The 18,571-nt window shown below is 41.4% G+C and overlaps 1 protein-coding gene across 4 annotated transcripts in view; it reads left to right on the forward strand.

The window, feature by feature from the left end:
* SLC25A26 (solute carrier family 25 member 26) overlaps positions 1 to 18,571 on the forward strand; it is a 146,860-nt gene that overhangs the window by 13,137 nt on the left and 115,152 nt on the right. For 3 of the 4 annotated variants that reach the window (XM_027522467.1, XM_027522469.1, XM_027522468.1), the window contains exon 4: positions 17,388 to 17,492. The exons of the other annotated variant lie outside the window; for it this stretch is intronic. In XM_027522467.1, the coding sequence (XP_027378268.1) occupies positions 17,388 to 17,492 (105 nt within the window). The remainder of the gene's footprint in view (positions 1 to 17,387; positions 17,493 to 18,571) is intronic. 4 annotated transcript variants of the gene reach the window in all.

The following is an 18,571-nucleotide window of genomic DNA, read 5'->3' on the forward strand; positions in this document are numbered from 1 at the left end:
TTCCTCAGAATTCCATATTTTTTGGCCTACTGAAAAATCTTAGTTTATTAGACTGGTTAGTTTTTGAGGGTGGCAGTGTATTCACACGTGGAGATTTTGAAGTCAGAGTGAGCATTTCATGCAGCATTTTCAAGGCCAGTCCTGCCTGGAAGAGCCTTGAAAGTGAAAGTAGTGTAGGCTGTAATTTGCTACTGTAGCAACTGACAAGGTCAGTGGAGCTACTTCCTACAGTAGTCATTCCAGGGGTTTGTTGAATGTCAGATATGGGTTAAGCACATCATTTTTATTCAGCTTCACCACTAAATTGGCTGCTTAGAGGATTAGATGCATTGTTGTCAGGAGTGTTACCGGCTACACAGCACAGTTGTATGTGTTACTTATTATTTTATATTTTCCCTCAGTGGGGATTTAAGCTGTTTTTGATTATGTTGTTCATAGCATGTTTTAAAGTGCTTTTCATGATGTTTACTGACCTTTTTTAAGAAGAACCACTGAGCAAAAAAATAGAAAGGTTGATAAATTTTGAAATATGTTTCATCTTTTGAAATGATCATGAAAGGTTTTGAATATCCATAAATTAATAGAGATGCACTCTCATTTGAAATTGTGTTAGCAGTTTGTTAGACTCCTGTGCAGTTGTGTAATCAAGTTATGGACGATAAGCTGAGTGGAAAATAAGATGGGCGTCACTGAAGTGCAGGATTGCTGTCAAGTCAGGAGGAAGCTCGCGGGAATGCTGCAGGTGAAAATACCTGTGTGTGTTAAGATGCTTGAAGGCAGGAGTGTACAGACAGTGCTGGGAAGTTTGTTAGACAATTAGAAGCTGCAGCCGTACTGTTAGATACCCAGCCACACTCTCTCAGGCACTTTGTTTTTTGATGAATCTGAGCACATGCCTCTTCCAAGGGGGCTTTTTGCCCTGTTCTGTCTGTTCATTTTCCAGTGGGCTGGGGAACCTTTCTACTTTAGAAACATTAAGTACATAAGGCAGACTTGATAATTCCTCTTTCTTCTTTTAAAAAAACTTATATATGGGGCTTCCCAGGTGGCACTAGTGGTAAAGAACCTACTGCCAATCACTTCTTGGCCTTCTGGCTAAGAGCAAGTGAAGAACCTACCTGCCAGTGCAAGAGACGTAAGAGACTCAGGTTAAATCCCTCGGTGGGGAAGATCCCTTGGAGGAGGGCATGGTAACCCACCTCAGTATTCTTGCTTGAAGAATCCCATGTGGAGGGGCTTGGCGGGCTATATGTCCATAGGGTTGCAAAGAGTTGGATATGACTGAAGCGACTTAGCACGCACATGCATTTATTTATTTGGCTGTGCTGGGTCCTTGGTGCTGTGTGGGCTTTTCTCTCATTGTGAAGACTGGGGGCTACTCTTCCTTGCAGCGTGTGGGCTTTTCAGTGCGATATCTTCTTGTTGCAGGCATGGGCTCTAGAGCCCAGGTTCATTAGTTGTGGCACACAGCCTTAGTTGCTCCACAGCATATGGGATCTTCTTGCACTAGGGCTTGAACCCCTGTGTCCTGCATTAGCAGGCAGATTCTTTACCACTGAGCCACCAGGGAAGTCCCGTAAGTCCTTCTTAAGAACACGAAAGAATAAGAATTATAGAAAGAATTGTCTCCAGATTTGTAAGAAGAACCACCTTCCTATTGCTTTCCCTTTTGCTATCCTTTCCTCATTTGGACTTCTTCATTTCCTTTATCTCAGCTGCTTTTGTTCAGCTCCTCTTAGTTTCCTCCACCACTTTTGTTATCCCGACTTTGCAGTGTGGATTTAGACCTGAAGAAGGCCTCAGTGTGTTTTTGGCAGTGAGGATAAAATACTTCCTTTAGAGGCTTGCAGTGAAGACATGCAGATGGACATGGAAGCGTGGATGCACAGTAAAGGGGTCCAGGTATTTTAGGGGAAATGAATTCGAGTGGATGGATGGGTGTTGGGTCAGGAAAGGCCTCAGAGAATAGCTTGTCCTTGAGCTGGTTTTAGAGGATGATGGTGAGGTGGGCTGGTACAGGGAAGGCTCTCGAACTCAGGCAAAGCCCTTGTTAGAGGATGCTTGCAAGTTCCACATGGCTCACAGATGGGACTACACCATCCTGGAGGGCCCTGCCTGCTATGCTGAGGAGTTATTGGCTGTTACGCTTTGAAGGTTTGAGCAGAGCACCTTAGGGTTGGTGGTTTAAGAGCAGCCTCCGGCAGCAGTGTGGAAGTGGGCATGGTGTGTGAATGGAGGCGAGGAGACTTGTACAAATCTCAAGGAGAGAGAGCTGATCAGAGTCCCTGTTGAGGCAGGGCGTGGGATGCAGAAGGAGAAGGTGAGTTCATGAGAACCCAGGTGGGGTCTGTCTTTGGAAAGCCTCTCCTGCAGCATTCCTTCAGCGCGATTCCTCATGGGGGCCTTTGCTAGCTTGTTGTGGCTGTGTTGTGTGTGTGCTTGAGCTCGTCTCAGTCTCCTGAGCTCTGCTCAGAAGCACACCCCAGCTCTTCAGCTGTCCCAGCCTTCTGAGCCTGAGCTGAGCGTGGAAAGGGGAGGAAGCAGAAGGGGAGAGAGGGCAGGGCCTGGCATAACCCCCATGTGGCGATGATCCTGCTGGTAGTTATTCATTTAAAGAATCAGCGTGGATGTGCTGAGAGATTGTTCCTGGTGGCTCTTGTCAAGGAGCTGCTTACACACCATTCCACTGCTTTCTTTATGGCTTCTTTCTCCAACAGATTTTGGACTTTCTGTTGTATGGACTTTTTTCTCCCTAATGTGATAGGCAGCATTCATTCAAGTGGTGTTGACTCATGACCTTGGCCAGTGTGTTTTACTGATTATCTTATGAAGTTTGTGTGGGGTGGTGGGGGAGCTCTGTGTTGGCTTTTTATTTAAGAGCAGTGTCAGTTTATGCTGCCCATATTAAGCTCAGCTTTATAGAAATGATGGGTATGATTTTCATATAGGATAATGAAGTTGAAGAATCTGACTTAAACTACAGAATTTATAGATACTTGAAGTGCCTATTATTTATCTAGTACTGTGATTGGGGCTAAGAAGCATAGAATAAGAAATTTTGACCCCTGTCCTTGAGGGATATATAAAGAAGTTGGATACATTTACTAGGTAGGTAGAGACTATTTTGAGGGCCTCTGTAAGGAGGCAGAGTATGGATCATGAGCTGTCAAGTTACAGAGATCAGGGTTGGAATTGTGTCTTTATTTGTGTATTTACTCTGTGTCTGCAGATCATTTACAGGGCTTCCCCGGTGGCTAAGCAGTAAAGAATCCGCCTGCAGTGCAGGAGACACGGGTTCGATTCCTGGGGTGGGATGATCCTCTGGAGGAGAGGGCATGGCAACCCACTCCAGTATTCTTGACTGGAGAATCCCGTGGACAGAGGAGTCTGGTGGGCTGCAGTGCATGGGTTCTCAAAGAGTGACTGAAGCTACCGAGCACACATGCACGCAGGCCGTTTACACAACCTTACTGAGCTGTTGTTTTCCTTATCCAGAAAAATTGGGTTAACGCTACCCCACTCAGAGTTCTTGTAAAGCTTAAGTGATACAACACTTCTAAAATGCTCAGCATAGTGTCTGATAATGTAAAATGTTTATTAAAAATTGGTTCGGCACATTCTTAGACTTTTACAGATTTGTGAAGGCTGTCAGTTCCAGAAAACAAAGAAATTGAAATTCAAAGACATATAGCGATGTACTCAAGGTTTTCCAGCTGCTGTGGAAAATAAAATACCATTGCTAAGTGAATAGTTAAACACATATTAGACCTTCAATTTCTACTTTTTATATCTTTTAAAAGTGGCAGAACTGGAGATGGATGCTGTTTTACTTGGGTAATGTCCCTGGTGGCTTAGATGGTAAAGCGTCTGCCCACAATGTGGGAGACCCGGGTTCGATCCCTGGGTTGGGAAGATCCCCTGGAGAAGGAAATGGCAACCCACTCCAGTACTCTTGCCTAGAAAATTCCATGCATGGAGGAGCCTGGTGGGTTACAGTCCATGGGGTCACAAAGAGTTGGACAAAACTGAGCGACTACACGAAGAACTTGAGTCATTGGAAGTTTACTTCTGAGTTCTGTGAGATTTTATAAACAACTTCTGGACACAGGGCCTAAAAGATATAATTATTTTTGTTGAGAGGACTCTTAACTTTTTGTGTAGAGTCTGGATTATCAAGTTTGTTAGTTTTGTCAGGGAAGAGAAGACATATATGTAAAAAAAATCTCTCTTTATGCTCATTGGCTCTTTGTATATGTGTAAAGAGGCTTATAAGGAGGAAAGGCATAGTGAACTTACACCTCAGTATCAGTGGATATAATTTAAACTCTAAGGGAGATATTGGGCTTCCCTGTGGCTCAGACAGTAAAGAATCCGCCTGCAGTGCAGGAGCCCTGGCTTCAGTCCCTGCATTGGGAAGGTCTGGAGGAGGGCACGGCAGCCCATTCCAGTGTTCTTGCCTGGAGAATTCCGTGGACAGAGGAGCCTGGCTGGACAGTCCATGGAGTCACAAAACAGTCAGACATGACTGAGGGACTTAAGCACAAGGAAGGTATAGTAGGATTTATCAATTGCTTTTTCTGTTTTATCAACAACTGTGATTCCATTTATAACCAGAAGATGGCAGAATTGACAAGCAGATGAACTGTGCTGCTGAGTCACTTCAGTCGTGTCCGACTCTGTGAGACCCCAGAGACAGCAGCCTACCAGGCTCCTCCATCCCTGGGATTCTCCAGGCAAGAACACTGGAGTGGGTTGCTATTTCCTTCTCCAAGGAAATGGCAGGGGTTTTAAATTTAAATGGTGGTGTCAAAAAAGGTAGTGTTAGATATTCTTAATTTGAAAACTTGTTTTCTAGAAAGAATTTTGGGAACATAGAATAAAATACAAGTAAATAAACTGCTTTAAAAATTTTTGGGGGGTGCCCTGAATTCTCATTTTCTGTGTGTCTCTTTGTCTCTGTTTCTCTCTCATTAACTTGCCACTTGGAGTTTACTGTGCAAAGTCTAAAGCTGATTTTTTGTTGTTGCTCAGTCACTAAGTCGTGTCTGACTCTTTGTGACCCCATGGACTGCAGCACGGTAGACTTCCCTGTCCTTCACTATCTCCTGGAGTTTGCTCAAACTCATGTGCATTGAGTCGATGATGCCATCCAACCATCTTATCCTCTGTTGACCCCTTCTCCTCCTGCCCTCAATCTTTCCCAGCATCAGAGTCTCTTTCAGTGAGTTGGGTCTCTGCATCAGGTGGCCAAAGTATTGGAGCTTTAGCATCAGTCCTTCCAGTGAATATTCACGGTTGTTTTCCTTTAGGATTGACTGGTTTGATCTCCCTGCTGAGGAACTCTCAAGAGTTTTCTCCAGCACCACAGTTTGAAAGCAGCTTTACTTCGTGATTAAACTTCGATTGGCTCAGTTTTTAAGTTTCTGTTGAACTTATTATGGCTGGTTTAAACATGAAGAATTAGCTGATAATTAAACCTGGAACCTTTAAGTTCATTAGCTGCTTGTAAATATGATATATATTTAATGAAAAATCTGCATCAGTCTTCCAAGGCAATAAAAAAGCAAAACTAAACAAATGGGACCTATCAAACTTAGAAGCTTTTGCACAGCAAAGTGAAAGTGTACGTTGCTCAGTCTTGTCCAACTCTTTGTGACCCCGTGGACTGTAGTCCGCCAGGCTTCTCTGTCCATGGAATTCTCCAGGCAAGAATACTGGAGTAGATTGCCATTACTTTCTCCAGGGGATCTTCCCGACCCAGGGATCGAACCCGGGTCTCTTGCATTGCAGGTGGATTCTTTACCGTCTGAGCCACCAAAGGAAATCATAAACAAAACAAAAAAGCTTCCTGTGGACTTGGAGGAACTATTTGCAAACAGTGTGACTGACAAGAGCTTAATTTCCAAAATACACACACAGTTCATATAGCTCAATAACCAAACAACAAAAAAAACGGCAATCAGAAAATAGACAGAAGACCTAAATAGACATTTCTCCAAAGACGACATCCAGTTGATCAGTAGGCACATGAAAAGATGCTTGGCATTTTTAATTATTAGAGAAATGCAAATGAAAACATCAGTGAGGTATTACCTCACACTGGTCAGAATGACTATCATCAAAAAGTCTGCAAATAGTAAATGCTGGAGAGGGGTAGAGAGAAGGGAACCCTACTACGCTCTTGGTAGGAATGTAAATTGGTGCACCCATTATGGAAAAAGAGTAAGGCAGTTCCTTAGAAAACTGAAAATAGAGTTGCCACACGGTCCAGCAGTCCTACTCTTGGGCATATATCTGGAGAAAACTATAATTCAAAAAAATACATAAACCCCAGTGTTCATAGCATCACTCTAGTAGCCACGATGTAGAATCAACCTAAATGTCCATGTCCATCAACAGATGAATGAATAAAGATGTATACATATATGTACATATAAATGTATGTATTATGTATAATACCATAAAGAACTGTGGTGCTGGGGAAGACTCCTGGGAAAGATTGAGGGCAGAAGGAGAAGAGGGCGTCACAGGACGAGATGGCTGGATGGCATCTTTGATGCAGTGAACATGAACTTGGCAAACTTCGGGAGATGGTGAGGGACAGGGAGGCCTGGTGTGCTGTAGTCCATGGGGTCCCAAAGAGTTGGACATGACTGGGCAATTGAATAACACACACAGTGGAATATTACTTAGCCATAAAAATGAAATAATGCCATTTGCAGCAACATGGTGGACCTAGAGAATATCATATAAGTCAAGTCAGAAAAGATAAGATAATATCACTTATATGTCTTATGATCCAGCAATCCCACTGCTGGGCATACACACTGAGGAAACCAGAAGTGAAAGAGACATGTGTACCCCAGTGTTCATCGCAGCACTGTTTATAATAGCCAGGACATGGAAGCAACCTAGATGCCCATCAGCAGATGAATGGATAAGAAAGCTATGGTACATATACACAATGGAGTATTACTCAGCCATTAAAAAGAACACATTTGAATCAGTTCTAATGAGGTGGATGAAACTGGAGCCTATTATACAGAGTGAAGTAAACCAGAAGGAAAAACACCAATACAGTATACTAATGCATGTATATGGAATTTAGGAAGATGGTAACAATAACCCTGTGTACAAGACAGCAAAAGAGACACTGATGTATAGAACAGTCTTTTGGACTCTGTGGGAGAGGGAGAGGGTGGGAAGATTTCGGAGAATGGCATTGAAACATGTATAATAATCATGTATGAAACGAGTCGCCAGTCCAGGTTCAATGCACGATACTGGATGCTTGGGGCTGGTGCACTGGGACGACCCAGAGGGAGGGTATGGGGAGGGAGGAAGGAGGAGGGTTCAGGATGGGGAGCACGTGTATACCTGTGGCGGATTCATTTCGATGTTTGGCAAAACTAATACAATATTGTAAAGTTTAAAAAAAAAAAAAGTTATTTACAAAACAGAAACAGACATAGACAACAAACTTAGAGTTACCAAAGGGAAAAGGATGAAGAGATAACTTAGGAGCTGGGGGTTAGCAGATACAAACAACTATATATAAAATAAACGGCAAGGACCTATTGTATAGCACAGGGACCAATATGCAGTGTCTTATAATAAACTATGATGGAAAAGAATCTGATAAAGGAGATGTATATAAAACTGAATCACTTTGCTGTAGCCGAAAGTAATATAACATTGTAAATCAATTATACTTCAATGAAAAAATTCTGGAGATGATAATCAAAAGATTTGGATTTTACCCTTGCTTCCTAGGGCATGTAGTTCCCTGACCTTCATTAACTTCTGTCTCAGATTGATTTATATGTTAAATACTGACATAATTAGCTTCTAATATGAAATTAATATTTCATATTGGAGAGTGAAAAGTTGGCTTAAAGCTCAACATTCAGAAAACGAAGATCATGGCATCTGGTCCCATCAGTTCATGGGAAATAGATGGGGAAACAGTGGAAACAATGTCAGACTTTATTTTTGGGGGCTCCAAAATCACTGCAGGTGGTGACTGCAGCCGTGAAATTAAAAGACGCTTACTCCTTGGAAGAAAAGTTATGACCAACCTTGATAACATATTGGAAAGCAGAGACATTACTTTGCCAACAAAGGTCCATCTAGTCAAGGCTATGGTTTTTCCTGTGGTCATGTATGGATGTGAGAGTTGGACTGTGAAGAAGGCTGAGCACCGAAGAATTGATGCTTTTGAACTGTGGTGTTGGAGAAGACTCTTGTGAGTCCCTTGGACTGCAAGGAGATCCAACCAGTCCATTCTGAAGGAGATCAGCCCTGGGATTTCCTTGGAAGGAATGATGCTGAAGCTGAAACTCCAGTATTTTGGCCACCTCATACGAAGAGTTGACTCATTGGGAAAGACTCTGATGCTGGGAGGGATTGGGGGCAAGAGGAGAAGGGGACGACAGAGGATGAGATGGTTGGATGGCATCACTGACTCGATGGACGTGAGTCTGGGTGAACTCCGGGAGTTGGTGATGGACAGGGAGGCCTGGCGTGCTGCGATTCATGGGGTTGCAAAGAGTTGGACATGACTGAGCAACTGAACTGATGAAATTAATATTTTTAGGCCATTTATTAAGTTTCCTATGGAAAAGTCTTAAGTCAGGTATTTTTTTGTGGTGTGTAAACTGTGTTGAAATAGTTGGGTAAAAGATAGTGTTAATACAAGTTACTGTGGATGATACCCAGCAAGTTCGAAGAGGGTTTCAAGAGTGAGAGGTTAGGGGTGAGACTGTTAATGACTGGCAAATGATGTGTGGAGGTGTGGGGCTTGGGTAGGGCAATGAAAGAACCAGGGTGTTCTAGCAGCTTCTGTCTTCTCTTTTCCTCTGCCTTCACTCGTTTTACCTAATATCAGACCGATGTTAACTGTGATTTTCTTTCCTTTCATACACTTACTCTTAGGACTTGTAGTTTTGCATCTTGGTGTTCCATGAATACTAAAAGATATTCTGCTCCCCATTTCAAAAATAAAAACATATTAGAAGAGTTTTTATTTATGTCAACAAAAGAAAAGTCTTGGTAGCAACTTTCATGTTTTTGTAATCATTCTCAATCTGAAGTTCATCAGAGTTTTGGTATATTAAATTCCCCTGAGGTCAGTATTGCATTTGAACATTGATTAAAAAAAAAAAGTGAGACATGTATTTTCTTTATGAAAAGCCTTATTTGTCTTGTCTTTTGATAGAGCTTTAACATATACAACATTTTGGGGTTTAATGAAAATGTCACCGTCCCTGTGTCATGGATTCACACTGAACCCCAGGCGCCTGCGGAAAGGATGCTGTGAAGAATGGATATACCCCAAGACCCTCAGACGACATTGCCTTTATTTCCTTTCATGCAGCCATGAGGCTGTAACATGTTTTTGTTCCTGTGCAGTGAAATACTCTGTTGTGGCTCAGATTCAAATCTAAGAAAGTTCAGAGTTAATAGAAAACCAAATGGAAGGCCAGGGAGCTGCCGAAGGAAATAGAAGCATTACGTTGTGGCCTCTTTGGCCAAAATTGCCGTGCCAGGGAAGTCAGGAAGCCATGCTGGGTGCTTTGTACCTCTTCTGTTAGTTAGATTGTTTTTCGTCTGAGAACCTTTACAGAATTTCTCTTCTGCTGCTGTATTTTTAAGAAATAAAAATCAACATAAGAACATGGAGGGTTATGAAGCATGAAGTTCCATAAATATTTATGCTGAGGCACAAAAGTGGACAATTCCTATTTTCTTGACATATTGGGGTCGTATTTCACTCTTGACCTCTTGAGTTGAAAAATACAAGGAGTTAGTGTACCCTTTTCTTTCTTTTCTCTTTCTTATTTATTTTTCATTTCTATAATGAGTTTTAGATGCTGGGAACTGCCCTGTAAGGTTCATGTAAGTTTCAGTGGACTTTATTTTCTATCCTGGCTTATAAATATGGCTTTAGAAGTTTGCACTCTTACCAAAAATAACATAATTTATATCCAGTTTTAGTTAGTCGTAAGCTATTTAATGTGTGTGTGTGTTAAAATTGAAACTAAATGTTCTTTTTGTCAGGGCTAATAAGTAGGATTGTTTGTAAAAGCATATTTTAAGTAGTCTTCTAATTTTATTTTGTTCCTCACTTAAAATGTTTAGTTCAAAACAAATGTTTTTGCCCTTTGAAATTATGTTAAAGAAACTTATGAAGTAATTATACATGTTCATTGTGGAGAATTTAGAAAATGCAAGTGGGCAGAAAAGGCGAAAAATCACCTGTAATCCCACTCGGTTTTTTCTATTCTTTTTGTAACTATTGATACATATAAAAATAGTCTATTCAGTTCAAAGGAAAAAAATGTATTTAGAAAATTCTGAAGTATTGGTAATGTTTTTCTGTGGAAATGATTAATTTTTGGCATTGCCCCTTTTCTTGGGTAGTTTTATTTACTTTCTACATAATACCAAAAAATGGTAGATGCAGTTTTGTCAATTAAACCTAAAATCAACTTGGAAAAAAATAAACTAGAGCATTTCCTGTCCCCTCTCCCACCCCTGTTGATTCCAGTTGATTAGTAAATTTAATGCATGTTTTTGCCCTCAGATTATTTATGTTTAGTATGAGAGAAAGCAGTATATTTTCAAAAACTGTATGGCATAAGTTAAGTGAAAAATTTTCAATTGAAATTTTTTTTGGGGGGATGAGAATAGTCAGGAAATAGTTTATTTGGAGAATAAAGAGAATTTTTTGAGCTTAAAAAAGAGTATGATGGGCAAAAATTAAGAATTATAGAAATCAAAGCCTAAAAGGGTATGATGAAGATTTCTAGTACAAGTCAAATGAAAAGCTAGACCCCAGAAGGCGATGGGAATGCTTGAGAGTTCACTGACACAGCTGGGACCACTGACTAAGTCTGAAGCTCTTCACCCAGCCCACTGCTCATCCCCTCCTGGAGCCAAGTCCTGAATGAACAGCCCAGTTTGGATGCAGAATGGCACCCTGTGCTGAAGGCAGCGCAATTAGAGGGATGGTGCCCCCGTGGTGCAGGCATGTGCTTGGGCCCCTGGCTCTATCTTTTTCATAGTCTCGGGGGTTTTCACATGTCATCCCATTTCTTTCCTAAATTGTCAACTTCTGCCTTGCTGTTACAACTTTCCCTCATCCTATGTACAGATATTTTTACCATCCTAAACTCTCTCTCCTAATGTCTCCCCCAGCTTTCTTTAGGAGTTGTCCACACTTGCCCATCTCTATCTCTGAATCACTTGTGAATTCACTGTAATTCAGTGTGAATTCACTCTCCTGGCCCAGCTCTCCACTGGAACCATTCTTGGGACCTTCACTAATCCTAATGTGTGCACTGGTTGAGACTCGTGACCCATTATTCTGGAAATCTCCCTCTGAGACTTCTGGTCCCCTTGACTGTCAGCTGTCGAGTAGCATTCTTGGTTGCTTGCAGTTGAAATTCATCTTGGCTATCGTGTGAGAAAAAAGGTTGGTGTTCAGAAAGTTGGCAGACATTGCTGCTTTCTCTTTCTCCCTTGGTTTGCTTTGAGTGGCAATGTCTCTAACCGTTTTCTTGATCTACATATTCTTAGCCTTCCTAAAAGGGGGTGGCCATGTCACACAGTGATGGCCAAGTGGATTCCCACTAGGGGGCATCTGAAAAAAAAAAAAAAAAAAGACCTTTTCTTCTTGCCTGGAATCCAGTTGTGTGACCGGGTCATGCTGGAGGATATTTGAGTCACATTACTCATGAGGCAGCAAGCCTGTGGATAAAAGGCCAGTACGCCAGCGCTGGCAGAAAGGAAAGAGAAAGAGCATGGATTCTAGCTCACTTTGTAGAAGTTCTGCACTAAATGTTGACCAAAATACTTGTTAGGTGACAACTTAACGTCATTTATTACCCAAGCCACTAGTTGGTGTTTTGCTGCTTTATCCAAAAGAGATTCTGCAATTGACTCAGAACACTGTTTGATGGCTCTTAGAATAGATGGAAGACTGGAAAATGAGGGAAATGAATGGGAAGGGAAGCCATGGCAAGGACCACAATCAGGCCTGTACCTTAGGGTCAGTGCAGTTAGGATGCTGTCCCCGGCACTGCCCCTGGACCCTGGACCTTGGATGTTGCTCTCCCGGTAGCCCCAGAACAGTACTGCCCAACAGAAAGATCCTATAAGACAATGGTGTAATTTTACATTTTCTAGTAAGCACATTAGAAAAGTGAAAAATAAAAAGCTAGCTGGATGATTTTAATACAAGTTCTCAATCCACACGTATCCAGAGTATTAACCTTTCAGCATGTAATCAGTATAAAAGAATTATTAATGGGATAGCTTACATTATTTTTTGACACTAAGACGTTCAGCATCCTTTGTGTGTTTTGTGTTTACAGCAGCTTTCAGTTGCATTTGTAGCTTGGCCAGTGCTCTGTAGCCTCACGTGGCTGGTGGCTAGGATTGGCCAGTGTCGCTCAGGATGCAAACCCTCGGGTGGGAGTAACTGACAAGTGAAGCCTAAGTTGGGGACATGGCCAGGGAGAAGAGTGACTGACACCTTTTGTTTTCTTCAGTAGGGGAGCCTCTCACATGTGAGAATTGAAAACCGGGCAGCCACAGAAGACCGGTGTTCACTGCAGCAGTTTTTTCCTTCTCATATGTCTGATCAAGTCTTTTTGTTTGCTTTATAAGAATGGGTATTCCTTGGGATTCCGTTCTTGACCTTTTGACCTTCCCCTTTTGCCTTTTAGGTAATTTAATTCACTCTCTTGGTTCCAGCTATACCACTTAATGCTGATGATTTCTATGTCTGTATCTCTAGCCCTGTTACTTTCTAGTTTTAGTCAGATACTAATTTCTTGACCAGATAGAGCCCCTTACATGTGTCACAGACTTCTCAACATGTCGCAGGCTAAACTCTAAACCTGTTTTCCTCCTCTGACCCCTGGTCTCATTTAACAGCACCACTATATTGACCTCTTATCAGTCACCAGTTCCTTTCCTTTAACTCCTGACTCAGATTTCTTCTTCTATGAACTATATTCATGTCCTGGTATCGTCTACAGAACTGTTGTAGCCCTCTTAGAGCTTGTCTTTTGCTTTCTTTTTGTCTTTCCTCTTTGCCTCTTACCATTCTCTCTCATCTTCCAAGTATTCTCCTACCTGCTGCAGCCAGAGTGATGTCCCTAAAGCACACACAGGTTATCATTCTTCTGCCTAAACTTTGTGTATTTTATGTATTTTTTTAATTGAAACACAGTTGATGTAAAGTATTATGTAAGTTACAGGTGTATAATACAATAGTTTACAACTTTTAAAGATTATACTCCACTTATTGTAAATTATTGGCTGTGTTCCCTCTTTTGGACAGTTTATCCTCTCGCTTATTTTTTCCTTGTACCTTATTTTATATCTGATAGTTTGTACCGCTTAATCCCCTGCCACTGTAACTCCCCTCCCCAACTCCTTCTCCCCATTAGTAACTACTCAGTTATTCTGTATCTGCGGGTCTGCTTCCTTGTGTCATAGTCACTGGTTCATCGTATTTGTTTTTTTTAGATTCCACATGTAAGTGATATCATACTGTACTTGTCTTTCTCTGTTTCACTTCACTCAATGTAATGCCCTCCAAGTCCGTCTATGTTGCCGCTGCAGATCCTCTGCCTAAGCTTTTCCAGTTGTTCCCATTGTCTGTGCATTGAAGTCCAACCTCTTTGTGTGGCACACAGGGCCTCCTTGCTTGGCCATCTGTTCAGTCTTCTGACCTTGAACTTGAAGTTTTGGTGGTATGGAACGGGTTGGGTGAGCACACACTGGAAGCTAAGGTGACTCTGTTGCCCAGAACACCTGCTTCACACTTGTGTGCTTTTCTGTTTCCACTCCCCATCATGCCCTTTTTACTTTTCTTCGCCAGCTAATTCTTGCGCATTTGGAAGGTTCTCTGAAGGCAGAATATCTGACAGTTTTCGTTTTCCCCCAGTCTGGAAGTTGGACTAAATACCCCTCCTTTCCATTTGCTATGGTACTTATCTCTGCCTCTGGGAAGTTTTATTCTATTTCTTGCCATGTATTGTTGAAACTGTTTGTTATGTGACTGTGGGTACTTTGAGGTCAGGGCAGCTTCTTAGTCTTCTTTACCAGCCAGTTTCTTGCGCCATATCTGGCTCCATCCATTTTTATTGAACTGAATCAGTAAATTTGAAAGGAGGCTATGGGTGGAAAGATAAACTGGCCCAAATTGCAAATAGCTTTGCAGACAAAAAGCATTCAAGTGATTGATGAATGAAGAAAAACAAGGTAGTTATATTGTTTTGTAAGTCTTGTCAGTTTGGGGAGAAAAATGACGTGAGTTCATTAATCCTTTGTTATCCCTCTTATAGCAGTTAGAGTGCATCCACATAAAGTACTGTTACTTCGGAGCTATGTTTCAGAGGGGATATGGCCATGTTAGCTGACTCTGTGACGTCTAGAATCACATCACATACCATCTCTGTTCCTTGTGTCCTGGGGATGCTGAGACCTACATCTGTTCTGTTTGTGCTTTGCTTTTGTTGAGGTGAATATGAAGGAAGGATTTGGTAGTGTTTATGCCTAGAGTAGGGGTTGGCAAACCATTGCCTATTTTTATAAATAAAGTTTTATTGGAACACAGTTGCACCATTCACATATGGATTACTATCTTTGGCTGTTTTTGTGTTCCCACAGCGTAGTTCAACTGTAGTGACAGAGATTGTGTGGCTTGCAAAGTCTAAAATATTTACTGTTTGATTGTTTATATAAAAAGTTTGAGGAGAAGGCAATGGCAACCCACTCCAGTACTCTTGCCTGGAAAATCCCATGGACAGAGGAACCTGGTAGGCTGCAGTCCATGGGGTCGCACGGAGTTGGACACGACTGAAGCGACTTAGGAGCAGCACGCAGTTATAAGCATAATGTAGATGGATCCTAAACTACATATCATGTGTAATTCATAAATGCGATTGTGCTTACATAAAGAAATGATCCTCTTAAGTGTAGAATTAATGGACTTTTAGATATGCAGATGACACCACCCTTATGGCAGAAAGTGAAGAGGAACTAGAAAGCCTCTTGATGAAAGTGAAAGAGGAGAGTGAAAAAGTTGGCTTACAGCTCACCATTCAGAAAACTAAGATCATGGCCTCTGGTCCCATCAGTTCATGGGAAATAGATGGGGAAACAGCGTCAGACTTTAATTTTTTGGGCTCCAAAATCACTGCAGATTGTGATTGCAGCCATGAAATTAAAAGACGCTTACTCCTTGGAAGGAAAGTTATGACCAACCTAGATAACGTATTAAAAAGCAGAGACATTACTTTGCCAACAAAGATCCATCTAGTCAAGGCTATGGTTTTTCCAGTTGTCATGTATGGATATGAAAGTTGGACTGTGAAGAAAGCTGAGTGCCGAAGAATTGATGCTTTTGAGCTGTGGTGTTGGAGAAGACTCTTGAGAGTGAGTCCCTTGGACTGCAAGGAGATCCAACCAGTCCATTCTAAAGGAGATCAGTCCTGGGTGTCCATTGGAAGGAATGATGCTAAAGCTGAAACTCCAGTACTTTGGCCACCTCAAGTGAAGAGTTGACTCACTGGAAAAGACTCTGATGTTGGGAGGGATTGGGGGCAGGAGGAGAAGGGGACGACAGAGGATGAGATGGCTGGATGGCATCACCAACTCGATGGACATAAGTTTGGTTGAACTCCGAGAGTTGGTGATGGACAGGGGTGCCTGGCATGCTGCAATTCATGGGGTTGCAAAGAGTCAGACACGACTAAGTGACTGAACTGAACTGAACTGACAAAATATCCTTTCTGTGTTGGTGCTTGTATTTAAGACTGTAAACATCATCAGCTTTTGCACAGTTAATGTCTCTATTAGACTCGTTAAAAAAGTATCTTCTATGGTTAATAAAATGTAAAGACTGCACCTGCAAAAAAAAAAAAAAAGTTTGCTGATTTGTACCTTTGTCATTGCTGTTATTTAGTCAGCAAGTTGTGTCCAACTCTTTGCGACCCCATGGTCTATAGCCCAGCAGGCTTCTCTGTCAGTGGGATTTCCCAGGCATGAATAGTGTGGATTGGGTTGTCATTTCCTTCTCCAGTGGATCTTCCTGACCCAGGGATTGAACCCAAGTCTCGTGCATTGGCAGGCAGAGTCTTCGCTGCTGAACCACTGGGGAAGCCCAGTTTGTACCTTAATATTAACAGCTACTTAATATTAGAAAGACAAAGCCTTATATAATACCCAAATTGGGTAGTAATCTCAAATTGGGAATTAGGAGACTGAAGATTGAAAATGGCAAGTATCCTATTTGATGGTATTGTTTTCTTAAATTTTTTGTTTTTGTTTCCATTTTGCTCCATGTGTTATGAAGAAAAAGTGTCCACATTTTTTATTGTGCCTCATATATATGAAGTGCATATTCTGAAAGTTTTAAAATTAATTTCCTCAACCGTGTACAAAACACTGAACACCAGAGTCAGGTGTGTGAATTCCAAGTTGGAGAAAAAAATTTGTATCCTTGGCAGACTGCTTGGTCTGTGGAGGCTTAAATATAGGACTTCCATTATAACAGTTTAAAATAACAGTTTATGTGTCTCCCTCCCTGTTCCCTGCTGCCTTCTGTCCTCCAGTGGGCAGAGTCCCTTCTGATATGACCAGTTCTTTATTGTTAACTGTTCCTCTAAAGATAAGTGGGCTACTGAAAGCAGAGTCCTGGAAGTGTGAGATTGAGGTGCTGTGTAACTGACGCTGGCATGTTCCCAAGGGTGATGTTACAGTTATTTGTTGACTGGTCTAGTCAACAAATAGTATGGACCAGGCAGGACCTAAGTCTACTCAAATGCTAGAGCAGGGCCCAAGAGTGCCTGGGGTTACTCCTCCGCTGTTGAGTGGTGGGGAGGTCAGGGGTGCTGGAGCTGTGAACAGATTGAGGCTGGGAATGGAGTGGAATGGAAGATTGGGGTAATCAGCTGATTTTTCAGTCTTGCCTCTGTCATTGTGTATTACTCCAGTAAAGCTAAGGCACTTTGGATTCATTCATCAAGCAGACATGTTTGAAATGGCTGTCATGTGAACGCCAGAGGCCCTGCTAGGTGTTGGGAGTTCAGAATGAATACATGAGCTCCTTCCCATGGAGGGGTATATAGATGGGTGTGCTTGGAGCAGTGAGGCAGGAGGTGGGAGGATCCCCACAGAACAGTGCATATCCATTAATGCTCTGAGTATTTTAGGTTAAAAAAGAAACAAAAACAGAAAACCCTTTTGATGTCTTGCAGTGAACACTGTACATTATGCTTTTCTTTAATGGCATTTTTTGCTTATAAAAAATTTCCACTCTCATAACAATTTCTTTGTTTTAAGGATATAATTAAATTTATGTATTTTAGGTTGCCTGCCTGATTCGAGTTCCTTCTGAAGTAGTTAAGCAGAGGGCACAAGTATCTGCTTCTTCAGGAACATTTCACATTTTCTCTAACATCTTATGTCAAGAGGTGAGAATATGTGTTTTTTGTGGCTGCATCGGGTCTTAGCTGTAGCATGAGGGACCTAGTTCCCGGACTAGGGATCAAATCTGGGTCCCCTGAGTTGGGAGCACAGTCTTAGCCACTGGGCCACCAGGGGAGTCCTGAGAATATGTTTTTAAGCTCTCGTATTGAGGATATTTTATTGTAGCTGATAGGAATATTGTGGCCCTCATCCCAGGAGCCTTAGAGCTTAAGGCTAAATTTACTGTCCAATTATAGCAACTGTTGATGCTAATATTATCTTTGCCTTTCCATTGTTTTTCAATTTCTTATTTTCAATTTTATTTTTTTTTCAAATTTCTAAACAAATACACAATTAAGTATGTGTCCTACATTGTAATTGGCCTGTTGTTCTTTTAGAATCAGAAATAGAATAAATAGTGAATATATGAAGTGAATAAAGATGTATTGAAACATCACTACAGAATTTGAGGACCATGGAAGAGACCTGTGGTAATGGACTGATATAGTGACCCGCGTCATAATATTTATATATACTTGTAATTTGTCTTATGCTGGTTCATGTTAAACTGTGGGTCAGAAATCATGCTTGCTGACCATGTGACTGGGGACCATTGAGCTGCTTTTCTTTATAGTTTGTACAGAAGCCGACCCCCCCTCCCTGCCCACATCTTTTTTTTTTTTTTAATGGAAATCAATCTCATGAAAATTTCATTGAGTCCAGGTTTTAGGAGAGTTATTTTTAATGATCCCTCTGTCACCTTGATGAGGAGACATTGAGTATTTAATCGTGTGAATGAGATCAGTCCAGGGAACGGTTCCTGTTGAATCATGTGGGTAGTTAAATAGATCAAGGCTTGTCCAGAGGTATTTATCACTTTTGAGAGATTATTTATGAATTTATCATGTCTGATGATTGAAAATACAAAATATAAATATAATTTTGTTTTTATATGAAAGGATAGCATTCTGTGTGCATTTGCTTTTGAAAATACGTTTGTTTAAAGCATCTCAAGTATTTTTTTCCCCAAGAGATGAAATGTTGAAAACTAGTAAAGCTTAGTTGAATTGTAGTCAGCTTTGTT

The sequence above is a fragment of the Bos indicus x Bos taurus genome, chromosome 22 (genome assembly GCF_003369695.1).
Source record: "Bos indicus x Bos taurus breed Angus x Brahman F1 hybrid chromosome 22, Bos_hybrid_MaternalHap_v2.0, whole genome shotgun sequence".
Taxonomy (NCBI): Eukaryota; Metazoa; Chordata; class Mammalia; order Artiodactyla; family Bovidae; genus Bos; species Bos indicus x Bos taurus.